This window comes from Condylura cristata, unplaced genomic scaffold, assembly GCF_000260355.1.
Source record: "Condylura cristata isolate star-nosed mole 26May11 unplaced genomic scaffold, ConCri1.0 scaffold00022, whole genome shotgun sequence".
Taxonomy (NCBI): Eukaryota; Metazoa; Chordata; class Mammalia; order Eulipotyphla; family Talpidae; genus Condylura; species Condylura cristata.
In genome coordinates this window covers 20,725,646-20,740,474 of record NW_004567123.1, presented here as the reverse complement: position 1 = coordinate 20,740,474, position 14,829 = coordinate 20,725,646, and the positions used below count along the sequence as shown (strand labels likewise).

The 14,829-nt window shown below is 57.7% G+C and overlaps 1 protein-coding gene across 1 annotated transcript in view; it reads left to right on the top strand.

Annotated features, from left to right (window-relative positions):
• MYLK2 (myosin light chain kinase 2) overlaps positions 1-10,989 on the top strand; it is a 12,090-nt gene extending 1,101 nt beyond the window's left edge. Inside the window, exons 3-13 of the mRNA XM_004687307.2 lie at positions 322-664; positions 1,467-1,747; positions 3,238-3,343; positions 3,876-3,969; positions 5,595-5,704; positions 5,789-5,930; positions 8,534-8,604; positions 8,727-8,855; positions 9,392-9,544; positions 9,725-9,857; positions 10,799-10,989. Of these exons, the coding sequence (XP_004687364.1) occupies positions 322-664; positions 1,467-1,747; positions 3,238-3,343; positions 3,876-3,969; positions 5,595-5,704; positions 5,789-5,930; positions 8,534-8,604; positions 8,727-8,855; positions 9,392-9,544; positions 9,725-9,857; positions 10,799-10,879 (1,643 nt within the window). The 3' untranslated portion in view covers positions 10,880-10,989. The remainder of the gene's footprint in view (positions 1-321; positions 665-1,466; positions 1,748-3,237; positions 3,344-3,875; positions 3,970-5,594; positions 5,705-5,788; positions 5,931-8,533; positions 8,605-8,726; positions 8,856-9,391; positions 9,545-9,724; positions 9,858-10,798) is intronic.
• Positions 10,990-14,829: the final 3,840 nt, after the last annotated feature.

The following is a 14,829-nucleotide window of genomic DNA, read 5'->3' as shown; positions in this document are numbered from 1 at the left end:
CAGGTACCCCAGATCCAAAGAAAGAAACTGGGTCCTCACCCCCCAAGAAGGAAACAGCCCCTCCAGATCCAAAGAAAGAAAGTGGGTCCTCAGACCAGAAGAAAGAAACAGGTCCCTCACCCCCAAAGAAGGAAACAGGTACCCCAGATCCAAAGAAAGAAACTGGGTCCTCACCCCCCAAGAAGGAAACAGCCCCTCCAGATCCAAAGAAAGAAACTGAGGCCACAGACCAGAAGAAAGAAATAGGCTCCTCACCCCCAAAGAAGGAAACGGTCCCCCCAGATCCAAAGAAAGAAACTGGGCTCTCAGACCAGAAGAAAGAGCCTGATTCAGCCACCATGAAGAAAGAAGCCAAAGGCCCTGCCCCAGAGAAAGGAGGCGGTGGCCCGGCCCAGCCCTCAGCTAGCAGCCACGGTCCGGAGGGAGCAGAGGCCCTGGGTGGGGGCCCTGCAGAGGGCAGTGCCGGGCAGCCAGCAGCCCTGCCCCAGCCGACGGCCACGGCCGAAGCCAGCATCAAGAGGCCCACTGCTGAGCAGGGTCCCTCGAGTGGCCAAGGCCCCAGCGAGCCCAAGGTGCACAGGAGGGAGGCCACAGGCCACGAAGCAGCCAGGAGGGGCTCACCTGCCTTTCTGCACAGCCCCAGCTGCCCTGCCATCATCTCCAGGTGAAGGCCCTTGCTGCGAGTGGGAGGGGTCCCGGACGGGGCCTAGCTTGCTGCCTCTGCCCCAGCATCACGCCGTCACCTCCAGCTTGCTCAGCTCCCTTTCTCCCGGGCGCCGGTCCTGCTCTTTGGCCCCTCAGAAATCCAGGCTTTGCGATAACTCTTGGACACCTGCATTGTCAGAGAGGTCCTCCAAGGCCTCTCTAGCTGTCTGGTGTCCAGGGTGCCCCTTATTCCATGACGCTGGGTCTAGCCAGGTACAGGGCTAAGAAGTCTTCTTAATATAATCGTTGGTGCTATATGGAAAGATGACTGATTACCAGCGTGATAGATCATTACAATACTTCATAGCCATACTGTACCAATTTTATGATGCAAACAGTTATACTCACCTGAATGAAGCTCATATTAATGGCGTCAATAATGACATTTTAAGTCATAATAGTGGCACCTTACTGGTTTGAATTATGTATTCATATCAATCTCATCACCAGTTTTTATGAGTCAAAAGCTACATCATTTCCTAATTGGATCCACATAATGATGAGCCAAATCAACAATCCTGTTGTAGTTATTAATGATCTATTAGTGCTTGATAGGGCAGATCATGGCCACAGACATTTACAGTATTATTAACATCTCTGATTTTGTATTCCGTGAATTCGGTCGCGTTGCCAATGCATTGGGGCAGGGGCAGGCTTGGCTTAGCCCTGGGTTACAGGTGAGGCTCTGGGAGCATCGAGACCTGCTCGCGGCACAGCGGGCTCCAGCTGCTAAGGGTGTCATCTCTGCTCTCACGTTCCAGCTCTGAGAAGCCGGTGACTGCGAAACACCTAGATGAAGCATCCGAGCTCGTCTTTGAAGGGGTGGCTGAGACCCCCAGCCCCATGCATCCCGAGCTGGCCAGAACAGCAGAAGGAGGGAAGACTGTTCTGGCAGGAGGCCCGAAGGAAGCAGGAGAGAAGGCCCCAAGCCAGGCTGGCCAGCCCAAGGTGCAAGGGGACACCTCGACGGGGATGGCGAGACCGGAGCTGGGGCAGGCCCTCTGTCCCACAGCCCGGGAGGAGGACTGCTTCCAGATTTTGGGTAGGCCAGGGCAGGTGGGCCTGGGTTGCCCTAGGGAGTAGGGAAGGGGATACCCCCATCTCCTTGTTCACAGGATTGAGCTTGACTCCCGCGTGTCACACAACCCCAGGAAATCCAAGTTCCTAGTCCCTCTTGATAGATGGGGAAACAAAGCCAGAAGAGGGAAATGCCGTGCCCCCCAGACTCTCAGCCAGGCCAGGAGTGCCAGGCCTGCCTGACTCCAGAGCTGACTGTTGACTTTCTTCTACATTGGCTAGAATAGCGTTTTAGAAAATCAGGCAGGTGATAGGAGCAACGCCAACTCTCTGGACAGTGGTATTTTCTGCCAGTCTGTAGAAGGCTCAAACGCTGGACTTCATAGTTCAGCTACATCCAGGAGGGAGGGGTAGGGCGGGGGCGGGGTGGCCTTGCGGTTATAGCGGGGCCACAAGCAGAGAAGACATGTGTCTCTCCTCTGTGGGAGCAGTGGCCAAGGCAGCTGGGGTGTGAGAAGGGGCAGCATGGTGGAGCGGCCTTCCGGGCTGCTCAGGCCAGGATGTGATGGTTTAGTCTACAGCGTGAGGGAGCTGGCCAGCAGGTGAAGGGACAAAGGCCCTCAGCAGGGGTGCGGGGCTGGGGGAGGGTGAGATGGGGTCAGGAGAGCCCGGAGTGTCCTAACACCCCTCTCCTCCAGGCCGAGGTGCCTGGGGAGACGCCAGCCTGCCTGGTGAGCGGCACTGTGCCACCCAGACAGGGTGGGAGGGCCTGGCGGCTGGGCGGCAGCCAGGAGCCTGCCTCCTCTTGGGAGCAGAGGCAGAGGCCTCCGCCTTGCTCCGCCCAGAAATCACATCCTCGGGGTGACGGGACCTGAACAACATCCAAGGGCCGTCTGATTTATCACCAGCCCCGGCTTCCCTGTCGCCCTCTTGCTATTTATAAAGAGGTTTCCATTCCCGATGACTCAGCCTGCCGGCTGCCAGGGCCCGCTGCTCCCCGAGGGTGCCGCTAGGTGGCAGCCTCTCCCTAGCCAACATCTCCATCCCGCTGCTCCCAGGCCACCTCTGGCCCCAGGGCATCTCTGGCCCCAGGGCCAGGTGCAGGCTGGACACCAGGGTAGTGTCATTAGAGGACGGTAGGCACCTACCCCACCAGGCAAAGCACCCCCGTATGCCACTCCACTGTATAGCTCCTTTCATTTTTTTTTCTTTAATGGGAATGCAGATAAGCTTGGAATGGAGTCTTCATGCCTTGTGCTATGTGGGAGCGTCCAAGAAGTCTAATGAGCCATCCCCAGTTTTGTGCGGAGAGGCTGCCCCCTCCCCCAACAGAGGCATGGGCCTCCTAAAGCTGTTTTATGTGTTTGTGGCAAAGCTGAAGCTGGAGACTGGGCTTGCTAGCTCGTCTCCTAGAGCCAGCTCCCCCATCAGTGGGGGCCCCTGAATGGGGCCCAGACCAGGCAGGAGGGGTGGCGCGGCGTGAATCCTTGGTGACCGCTCTCCTCTACTCTGCAGACGACTGCCCACCACCCCCGGCACCCTTCCCCCACCGCATCGTGGAGCTGAGGACCGGCAATGTCAACAGCGAATTCAGCATGAACTCCAAGGAGGCACTGGGCGGGTGAGAGCGGGAACCCCAGACTCCTGGGCAAGGGTAGGCGGGTCCTGAGGCCCAGGACTTCACATCTTCCCTCCTGCAAAGCTCAGACATGTCCCCATTAGGCATGACCCGTGTGGACATATTTCCTTCTATGTGGTCACTTCTGTTGCATGAAAACAATAAGATGGGCTGGCCTGTGCTGGGTCACTCATACAGACCTGTTACTGGTCATCCAGAGGAGGCAGTGTTAGCCTGTCTGCCTAAGTTCCAGGCATGACACTGATTCCCACATTGTAAAGAGCCCCTAAGCCGCCTTGGTCCCGGGGCAGAGCTTGTGAGCTCTCGCCTCCTGTGAGCTTCTTCTCCATGCACTCCCTCTGTGTGGCTCAGCCACTATCCCGGCAGTAGCCCTCACTGAAGCTGGGGCTGGCCAGGCCGGGCGCTCCCATCTCACAGAGGGGAATCCAGATGGACTGGAGCACAGAGCCCCACCCCCCAACCCCCTTCAGCTCCAGCTTGAAGGAAGCTCAGCCCCAGCCTCTTCCCTCCCCAGTGGCAAATTTGGAGCAGTCTGTACCTGTGTAGAGAAAGCCACGGGCCTCAAGTTGGCAGCCAAGGTCATCAAGAAACAGACCCCCAAAGACAAGGTAGGGGGCTAGCTAAGTGGGGGATTTTTGCAGTGGGTGCCCTTCACCTCCCTCCACTCCTGCCTTGGGCAGGACCCGGTGTGTAAGACAGTCAGAAGGTGTCACACAGATAGCCAGGTGGACAGGAGACAGCCTGCCATAGGGCCTCGAGACCCTGGGTCAGAAAGCAGGCCTCCCAGTTAGTGCCTTTACCTTGGGCACAACCCTTCCCGGCTCGGGCTGTTCATACTCTTCGCTGGGTACAAGTCCACAAACATTGAAGAGTTTGGGCTCTGGGTCCCAGCCTGTGCTGTCACTTGGGTCCCCCTTGAAGTGAAGCAAAGTGGCTCCCCACTCAGGGAGATAAACAGGCTTGGTCTAGAGCCTGCTTCATGCACCCAGCCTGGTTCAGAGGGAGAGGAAGAGCCATGTTAGTGCAGGGAATGAGGGGGTGAGGGAGCATGGGCAGAAGCTCTCAGTGTGGCAACCTAGCAAGCTGGCTTCAGTGAGCTGACCAGGAAGTCGGGGCAGGGGACAGGGATGAGCTGGGTGGGGTGCACAGTGGACTCTGGACTCAGCTCGCTGGGTCCCTAATGAAGGCTTGGAAAACCAACTGTTTCCTGGTGGAAAGGCATGGAAGAGGGTGACAAGTAGAGAAGACCGTGAAGGAAAGACCCAGGAGTACCTGTAGGGACCCCGAGTGTGGGGGGAGGCTCCCCGAAAAGCTGGGTCACGGGCATTCCTGACAGACTATGGCAGAGATCTGGAGCCCCCAAAGAGCCCAAGCAACAGCTCTGGCGTGCTGCGGCCCTGAATTCCCCTCCGCCCTGAGCACATTTGGAAAGAATGTGTTTTCTGCCTGACCCTGCTTCGGCCTCTTCCACCCGGCAGGCCCTGACCCTGGCGCTGGCCGCCGGGGCCTCTCATCCACTCCATGAGGACTCTCAGAACACAGGAGCTGGGAGAATGAACGGGAGTCGGTGGTTGATGAATGAACGATCAAGCACCTCCTCTGTGTTCATTCCGTGTTTAGACTGAAGGCAGTGGAAAGGGGGGAGTCACGATCTAGTTTGGAGGTAGAGCCAGGGATTTACTCAGTGAGGGCATGGCAGTGGGGTGCGGGGAAGCGAGAGGAAAAGAGGAATCCTGTGAACTGGGGTCAAAGTTCTCTTGCAGAAGGGCAAGCTGAGAGCAGCTGGATTGTGGGGAGGCGGCAATGAGGAAGGTTGAGTTTTGGACATGACAGAGTTGAGGTTCCATTAGATCTTCAAGGGAAATGGCCGTGAGGCTGGCCACCACCCCACCCCACCCCCCGCCTCCCCAGGCACTCAGAGGCCGAGCCCTATGGAGAATCAGTGGCATCTGGATGGCCAGAGGACAGTGTGAGAGGGGAATGATGAGTGGAGGATGGGGTCCTGAGGTGCCCCCCTATTGCATCAGGAGGAGGGAAAGAGTCAGCAAGCAAAGGGGTCCCAGCAGGCATAAAGGGGGTGGGCAGGGACGACAGGCTCGGGGTGGGGAGAGATGGAGGCAAGGAAGGGCGATGGCAAGCAGGGGTTTCGGTGTGTGGTGAGGCCTGAGAGTAGTCTAGTCAAGGCCGCAGGGAGGAGGGTGCCTGGAGGGTACCCCACCTCCTTCTTCCCCAGGAAATGGTGCTGCTTGAGATCGAGGTCATGAACCAGCTGAACCACCGCAACCTCATCCAGCTGTACGCGGCCATGGAGACAGCTCACGACATGATCCTGTTCATGGAGTAGTGAGTGGCTCGGTGGGGGCCGGGGCCCGGGGAGGGGGAGTCAGCAGCCCGGAAGCAAGCCTGTCGAGGGGTCTGTGCACACAGCATCGAGGGCGGCGAGCTCTTCGAGAGGATTGTGGATGAGGACTATCACCTGACCGAGGTGGACACCATGGTGTTTGTCAGGCAGATCTGCGACGGGATCCTCTTCATGCACAAGATGGGGGTTCTGCACCTGGACCTCAAGGTACTGGAATGGGGCCCCCCGGAGGGGTCGGAGCAGCATCCGACGGCCTTCCGTCAGCACTGCGACCAGCCACCCCGTCCTCCGTTCTTCCTTTTTTGCTCCGTCCATCCTTCCATCTGTAGATTCAAAAAGAGTTTACTGAGAATTCACTAAGTGCCAGGAGCTGCAGATCCTACAGAAGATGACAAAGACTGGCTCCCAGCTCTCGGGAGCGTCTCAGCTAGTTCCAAGAGTCTGTTGAGAAGGCCTCTCGCCGTCCCGTGGGCCCCGCGCTGTCTCACACACAGAGGTTGCTGATGAGAGTCGGGCAGGTGCCCTCTCGGAGGCGACCCCAGCAGGCACTAAGGATATTTGTTCATTTATCCAATAAATGTGTGCTGCGGGGGCCTACGCTATGCCAGGCAGCGGGCATTGCCAGGCTCAGGGCATCTTGTGCTGAACACAACAGAGACAAATGCCTGCCCTTATGGGGTGGTGTTCTGGAAGGGGGTCAAGCACGGTGTCAGCGGTAGGTACGCAGCAGACACCAACAAAGACGCGTAATGAAAGACTATTCACTTCCCTTCTCTGACCTGGCACGTAGCGGCTCAGAGGGCAAGAGGGTTCTAAGCTCCACAGCAGCTCTGACCAGCTAGAAGTGGCTGCTGGGGTCTGGGGTGCTGGCCACATTGTGGAGCAGGTGGAGCAGGAGGGCACAGGGTGCACCCCACCTTTCGGTGGGGTGACTGTGTGGGCGAGCGGCAAGGCCACTGGGGGAGGAGATCAGAACGCCAAGGTGGGTCAGCAAAGCAGAGAGCACTTCCACTCACTCATTTGATAAATCCACACTGGGCACCTGCTTCGCCTCGCCAAGGAGTCCCAGCGGTGACAAGGGACATGGCCCCAACCTTGGAGCCTGCAGTTGGTGGGTGGGTGGGGGCGCGAGACAGACATTCATACAACAACCAAATCAAAATGTCATTTAAAACTGTTCTGAGCAGGTGCGTGGGAGTAATGGGAGAGCGTGATAGGGTGAGGCTGGGGAAGCGGGCAAGGGCCAGGTGCGTTCAGCCAGCAAGGACACGCTGTCTCGCCTGCAGGGGCAGGCTGCTGTGAGAGTGAGCACCCTCCCCAAAAGCCCTGGCAGGAGGTGTGCTATTGCCCCAGGACAAGGAGGAACAGGGGTGAGGGAGATGGGTTTCCATAGGCCAGTGTGGAAGAGGGGGATTTAGGAGGCTGAAAGGAGGACGATGGTGGGGCTGGGACCTGGTTGTGGGGGGGGCATTGGGGAGCATGGTGGGTAGCAAGATGATGCATGAGCAGAAAATGAAGTCAATCTGATACGCTGATGGATGGGGCGTCTGGGCAGAGAGTTTCTGGGGCAGGCCTGGTGCCTGGGGGAAAGCCAGTTTCCTTAAATGATCATGCCCTAGGGTCTTTCTTTTCTTTCCTGTCCTGATGGGACACCAGATTGTGCTATTAAGGGTTAGTGGTGTCTTGCTCTGAGTGAACACATCCATTCAGAGGGCCTCTGGGAGGGATTTTGTTAGGGATCTGAGATCCAGTGCTCCCTGAGATCCAGTCTCCCTGAGATCCAGTCTCCTGAAACAGACTGTGGGGTGGGTGTGGTGGAGGCCCCCAGGGGTGGGGGGAAGACTTCTTCCCCACCTCTGGGTTCAGTGGCAACTCACTTCAAGCCCTGCCTGGCCATGCAGTTGGTCCCGGCTTCCGGTTTTTCAGGAGGTACTAAACATGAGGAAATCAGGGCTTTCTTTTGTGCAAAATCTCCTGCCTTTGAACTATTGTTAACTATTTGCAAATGTTTCTGCCTTGCAAGCTCAGATTAGTCCAGTGTCCTGGTGTCCCATGAAGGAGGAATGAGGCCCAGAGTGGAGGGACCAGCCTTGCAGTTACTTGGTGACACATTCACCTGGCACAGAGCCCTGGCTGGGGGAGTTTGTTAGATGTTGAGGGTGGGGAACAAGGAGGCCAGGAGAAGATGGCCCTGTCCTGGGGGAGCCCCCCTTTCCTCCTACCCTGGTGGACACTGTGGGGCAGAGCAGGTGGGTGACGTCTGGCCCTGACCCTTCTTGTGATGACAGGTCACTTCTGTGCCTGGGCTCAGCTTTCTCAGCTGTGAATGGGGTGGGTGGTTACAGAATCTGCCTCAAGGAGCTGTGGGGGGACAGATGTGCTGACTCTCGGAAGCGACTGGGCTTTGCAGGAAGTGTCACATCTGAGTGCACACAGGACGGCGGGAGCCCGCATGCCTGGGAGGCTTCTGCTGGGAGCCCCGAACTGGTGCTTTCTTGTTCTGGCCCCTGGAGCCCCACACAGTGTCCTGAACTGGCCTGCATGCTAGGCACAGCCCTCCTTTGCAGGTTTCAGGTTCTCCATCCTTACAGCTGTTAGCATGTTGTTATCTCATGGCCTTAAGTGGAGGGAGATCCCACCTGAACCCAGACAAGAGCCTCAGGACCCCCATCTGTGCCTGGGCAGCCAAGGCCAAGGTCTCCGATGAGCAGTCCTCTCTGGCCCGGGGAAGCTGGGACTTGGGTGGACCTGGCAGGGGAGGAAGGGTGAGCCAGGTCAGAGGCCAATCCAGGTCACCCCCCTCTCCTCAGCCAGAGAACATCCTGTGCGTCAACACCACAGGCCATTTGGTGAAGATCATTGACTTCGGTCTGGCACGGAGGTACTACCTGGGTGGGTGGGAAGGATGGGTGAGCTGCTGAAGTGGGCAGGGTGCAGCGGAGAGGTCCAGGGCACCTGGGAGCAGGCTGGAGCTGTGCTCTGAGCTTGTGATCTCATCCCCAGGTATAACCCCAATGAGAAACTGAAGGTGAATTTTGGGACCCCGGAGTTCCTGTCACCTGAAGTGGTGAATTACGACCAAATCTCCGATAAGACAGACATGTGGAGTATGGGGGTCATCACCTACATGCTGTGAGCCCCGGGGGAGTGGCACGCATGGGCTTGGGGCATGTGGGTGGGTGGCAGAGGCCAAGATGGGCTTTGGGGTCCTGGTAAGGTCGTCCTACCTCCCCACTTCTTCAGTCAGAGGTTTGGGTGCAATATTGGGAAAACCATAAAAGGGGAACTTTTTGTTTTGCAAATGGAAAAACCAAGGCCCTAAAGACATAGCATACATCCCAGGGCTCTGGACACTAGAGCTTTGATGACCCGGGGTGGGGGTAAATGGGTAGTGGATATTTTTTGCACATTCATCATTCCTCTTCACTGTAACCCTGGGAAGCTGGGATGCTTATGCCCATTTTACAGATGAGAAGAGTGAGGCTCAGAGAGGGGAAGTGGCTTGCCCAAGCTCACCCAGCCAGATTCCAGGTCTGTCCCGCTTGAGAGGCAGGGGGTCTTTCAGCACGTGGTGCTGCCCTCTAGGGTTTCCCCATCCCCTGACCCCCGACAGGTGAGTCAGCAAGTGCTGTCTCACCTTTCTGCATTCTGCCATCCTCTCCCTCCAGACTGAGTGGCCTCTCCCCCTTCCTGGGAGACGATGACACCGAGACCCTCAACAATGTTCTATCTGCCAACTGGTACTTTGACGAGGAGACTTTTGAGGCTGTTTCGGAAGAGGCTAAAGACTTTGTCTCCAACCTCATTGTGAAGGATCAGGGGTGAGGTTCACCCCAGGATGTGAACCCCATGTGTGCAATCCCTGTGTGTGTGTGTGTGTGTGTGTGTGTGTGTGCGCGCGCGCGCGCTGGCAAGAGTGGGAGTCGGGCTGGGAGGCCGACTGGGCTCCAGAGGCTGGCAGGCAGGCTGCCCACCCTCACTCTGCTGCCCCCTCCCCCTAGGGCCCGGATGAGTGCTGCCCAGTGCCTCGCCCACCCCTGGCTCAACAACCTGGCCGAGAAAGCCAAGCGCTGTAACCGACGCCTCAAATCCCAGATCTTGCTTAAGAAATACCTCATGAAGAGGCGCTGGAAGGTACTGCTGGGCCAGGGCAGGGTGGAGGGAGGGCAAGGCAGGAAGAGCGCCTGGCACCAGATGCGGGGCCGCAACCTGACCTGGCCCTGTCTGAAAAACAGGGTTGGTTTTTCTCTTTGTCCTGAGCTGGTGGCTGCCCTGGAGCAGCGACCCTCCAGCCACCCCCTCTACCCTGGGGAGGGGAATCCAGCTGAGGCTGGAACTCAGGAAGTGGGCTCTGGCCCATGACAGGCTTCCTCCCTTCATTTTACAAATATTTATCGAGCACTACTGCTTATAGGTACTGGGGATACACTAGACAAGAGAGACAAGGATTTTAGTTTTAGTGGATTTAACTATTGGTAGGAGATGGGGAAGAATTAAAAAGGGGTTAAGGACGGGCTTTAGAGAAAAACAGGGGTGGTCAAGAGAGGCTGTACTTCTAAATAGGGTGGTCAGGGAAGTCTCACTGAATGTGAGCATGAGGGGCAAGCCATGCAGGTAGTGGGGCCAGGGGGGGTACCAGCTTGCGGGAACAGTAGTGGAAAGGCCCTGCGGCAGAAGCATAGGTGAGAGTGAGGAACAGGTAGGAGGCCAGTGTGGCTGGAGTGGAATGAACATGGGGTAGGGTTGAGGAGGCAGGAGAGGAACGAGCAGCAGGACAGGGAGGGATTCGTTGACCACCGTGAGGAGGTCATCTTTCACTTGGAGCAAACTAGGGGTCACAGGAGCTCTTGAGTGGTGCTCAGGTCTGGCAGACCTATCAGTTGAAGGAAGGAAGGAAACCTGAAGGATGAGGTATGGTGGCGCCTCCTGTGGCCATTTTGGGCATTGCATCCTCTCTGACTTCGGGAAGGCCTGGAATGAGGAACTAAATGAGGGGACATTTAGCTGTCCCACAGCTTCTCCCATGCCCCTCCTCTACCTTATGCTGACTGGGACTCCTCTCCCTCATCCCCCAGAAAAACTTCATTGCTGTCAGCGCTGCGAATCGCTTCAAGAAGATCAGCAGCTCGGGGGCACTGATGGCTCTGGGGGTCTGAGCCCCAGGAGCGACTGAGGCCTGGATGCAGCCACACAGTGGCCAGGGCTGAGCCCACACAGCCCAGAAGGCCAGAGCAGATGGGCCAGATCCCCAGGGCGGGCTGGCCAGGACAAGGCTGCCCCAGGCTGGGAGGCTCGGGGCTCCCCAAGCCCCTGAAGGCGGCTGCTTCCCCGACGTGAGCCACCTTGGATGTGGCCTGAATCCATCCTGCTAGTGCCCGGCCTGGACCATCGGCCACAGCCCAGCCACGGGCCTGTTGTTCCTTCCCCGACTCCTCTTCTTGGAACTGCTGCCCCGGTGACCCTCACTTGGCTCCTCCTGGGGCATCCCTGACCTGGGCTTGCTCCTAGCTGGGGTCGGGGGGCTGGGGGTCCCAGCACGTGGGGCTGTTGTGGTTTTGAACAGGAGGTTCTTGGCAGGAAAGTGAGGCATCAAGACCGATTCCTGAGGCCCAGCTGCCAGGGAGACAGAGCAGGCTTTGTGAATGAGGACCTCCATGCCCCGCCCGCCTCCCCACTCCCAACAGATAAGACCTAGCACACAGCATCTGGGCTGGCTCGGCCCCCGCCCACCTTCCTTGCGACCACCAACACACAGGAACTCCATGTGAGAGAGGACGCCCAGTCCAGGCCCAGCCAAGGGGGAGGGGAGAGACCCAGGGGACATGGAGACCACCCCCGAGCTTGCTTGAGGGCCAAGCCGGCCCAACCCAGCCACTCCAGGCCCCTATCCCAGGGGTCACTCGCAGCCTCAGATGACGGCCCAGGAGGAGTGGGAAGGCCATCAGGCGGCTCCCAACGTGCTCTCAGCTTGTGCCTTGTAAATAAATGTACAGGTTGGAGGTGGCCTCCTTCCCTCTGTGTGCACATGCTGGGTGAGGTTGCAGGCGGGCACCGGTCACCACTGTGGGCCAGCGAGGGGGCTACTGATGCAACCTCAGGAGCTGACCACAGGCCAAGGTGCAGAGGTGGTGAGAGGATTCACTGGAGACAGAGTGGGGAGCAGAACAGGCAGTAAGATGAAGTACACTGCTGAGGGGAGCAGCGGGCGAGACAAGAGAGGTCTGCTGCGCCATGTGGGTCCCCTCCCTGGCCAGGGATCAAACTCATGCTGCAGTGGCTGCAGACAGCTTCACAGTGCTGCACTTTAACCTGTTGCACCACTGGGGAGGGCCCTAACAATGTATATATTTTAAGTTGCCTCACAGCAAAGTTATGCGATGGGTATTATCACTATTCCTATTTTATAGAGGGGGGTCTGAGACTCAGAGAGGCTGTGAAGGCTACTCAACAAGTCAGAAGTTAGGGCTTGAAATGAAGGCTTCTAGAATCAGACTTTGCCCATAAGTCCTCTGAGCAAGGTGCAAGCAGAAAGCAGAAAGCAAGCAGAGTCTTTAGTTGGAGCCAGAAGTCAGGGAGGCCTGTGAGGCCTTTCTCAGGCCTGTAGTGCTGGGGGCCTCAAATGAGACCAGACCAGCGGTGCTGGGGAGGGGTCGCTCTCTGTGGCAGGGGCCAGCCCAGTGGGCAGGAGAACTTAACATTAAGAGGCTGTAGACTTTCTGGCTGTGAGGACAACCACATCAGAAGTGGGGCTGGTGTGAGTGGGCAGCTACTTGGCCTGTTGGGGCCTGGGAGTTCCGGCAGTCACCTCACCAAGCCTTGCTGGGTACCGGTGCTGGCCCACTTGTGACGTCTGGGATCACGGGGACTGCTCACAGCTGCCCGGCAAGGCCAGTGTTGAGTCAAGCCCCAGGGAGATTAAGCTACTTGCTTGGGGTCACATAGCTAGTTGGTGGCAGGCCTGGGATTTGTACCCAGACAGTCTGGGCCCAGAGTCCCTGCTCCTAACCACTGCACCGCCTCCCTCCTGTGACTCTTGAACTTGTCTGAAAACTGGGTTGTTGATAGTTCACCCCTCTTCCCCCACTTCATGAACCTTGGTCCAGAAGGCGAGGTCAGACCTTCATCTCCTTCCCTGTCCTGCAGGTGGGTGCACAGTCCCAGCACAGGTGCCATGGGGAGGGGACTCCCAGGTCTGAGCCTGGCAGCCTCAGTCAGGGCGTGGGGACCTGGGAAGCCTGGTGTGGGCTCTTGTTGGGAGATCGGCTTTGGGCAAGGCCCCCAGGGCCGTGGAGCGCTGCCCACTGGCTTGCCACCTGCCAGCTGGGCCAGGCTTGTGGTTTCCTCTGAATTCTCTCGGCCTCACTGGCCCCCACCCAGGCAGAGCCTCGGCCACACAGCGTGATGATGAGGGATGAGTCACTGGTGTGGTGTGGAGGGAGAGGAAATGAGGCTCGGCCGGCACAGAGACCCAGGGCTTGGATCCAGCTGGGGAAACCGAGTCCAAGCCAGGAAGACTCAACAGAGAGAGCAACACTTAGGACTAAAACCCAGGAGTCCTGACAAGGACAAGCCTCGGTTTCCTCCTTTATAATATGAAAATGACGATCTCAGCTCCACTGTCCTCGCCCGCCATGAGAGCCTGTGACAACTGAGAGATGGTTTAGGGGTGCTCATTGACCATTTCCATTGGTGAGGAAGCAGTTTCAGAGAGGTTCGCACAGCAAGTTAACATGTCCTGGCAGAAGCCCCTACAGAACCGTGGACCAAAGCCGGCCACCACGTCCCTCCATCCCTCGTGGGAGCACATCCTATAAAGCACCTTTTCATTCATCCTATGTTTCTTTTGGACCTTCCCTGGTCCATGGAGGCCAAAAATATAGCCTCGACAATAAGAATTTATCATGGGGTTTAGAAAGATTTAATTCCCTCCAGGGGCCACCAAGTGCATCTGGGAAGAAGTGGGCGTGGCAGCCCTGCTGGCGTGGGACTGACCCCTTCTGCAGGCCTGGGCAGCAGCCTTGTGCCTTGACCCAAGCTCCTGCCCCTGGCAACCTGGCTCTGGGGTTCTCCAAGTCCTGAGTGCCAGGCTGGGAGCATCCCTGCCCCCTGCTTGTTGAGCCCTGTGCACCACAGTGCCAGGTTATGGGTTCATCACAGAGGCAATGCTGTGTCTTTACTGTGAGGTGCTCTGTGCCCTGGGGGGCCAGGATGGCAAACTTCCCCATCTGGTGTCCTGGGCACCCCAGTGGGCTCAGAAGGGTTAACAGCCTTGATGGGACAGCTCCTCCCGGCTGGTCCCAGCCCAAAGAGCCTTCCCCCAGACTACTTCCTGCCTCCGGGCCCTGGCCAGGCCCACAGTGACCACCCCCACGGGTCTGAGGCTGCATCTGGTTTGGATTACACCAGAGCTGGTGACTCGGCCTTTTCCTGTCTGCCTCCAGTGGCCTTGAATTCCACCAGCCACCTTGGACCCACAAAGGCAACAGTGGGAAAAGATCTAGCCCCGACAAGGATGTGGCCCCGGGGACCTCACTCCCATCCATGTAGGTGCCCAACCCCTGTTCCTTCCCTCACTCAAGCAGGTCCTGGTTATTGAAACTGGCTTGTGCCAAGTGAGCCCAGTGGCAGAGCTCATTCCATCCCCATCCTGTGGGTGGATATTTTCATTGTCGGTGTTTCACAGATGAGGAAACGGAGACACAGGGAGTTTTTGGACAAGCCCATGGGTTCCCAGCGTGTAGATAGTGAGGTCAGGACGCAAAGCAGATATTCTGACTTCCGACCCAATCCATCACGTCACAGCTCTCTGGTTAAGGCCCTGTTCTGGGCCTGGCCGGGAGCTTAACCCTGACAGCTTAGTCATGGTCACTGCTCCCAGGGAGCTATGGCCTCTGGAATCCCAGCGGGTGGGGCAGGAGCCATGAGCCCCTAGTCTCCCATGGGAGTGACGTCTAAGAGGAGAGCGAACAAGGAGCAGATGGAGTGAGGAGGGTGCTCCAGGAGACTAGAGTGCATGTCCCCAGACTGAGGGCAGGAACAAGCTTGTCTTAGAGCATTCCGGTAGGGCTTTTATTCAGGATGAAACAAGTAAATCTAGAGAAGTTCA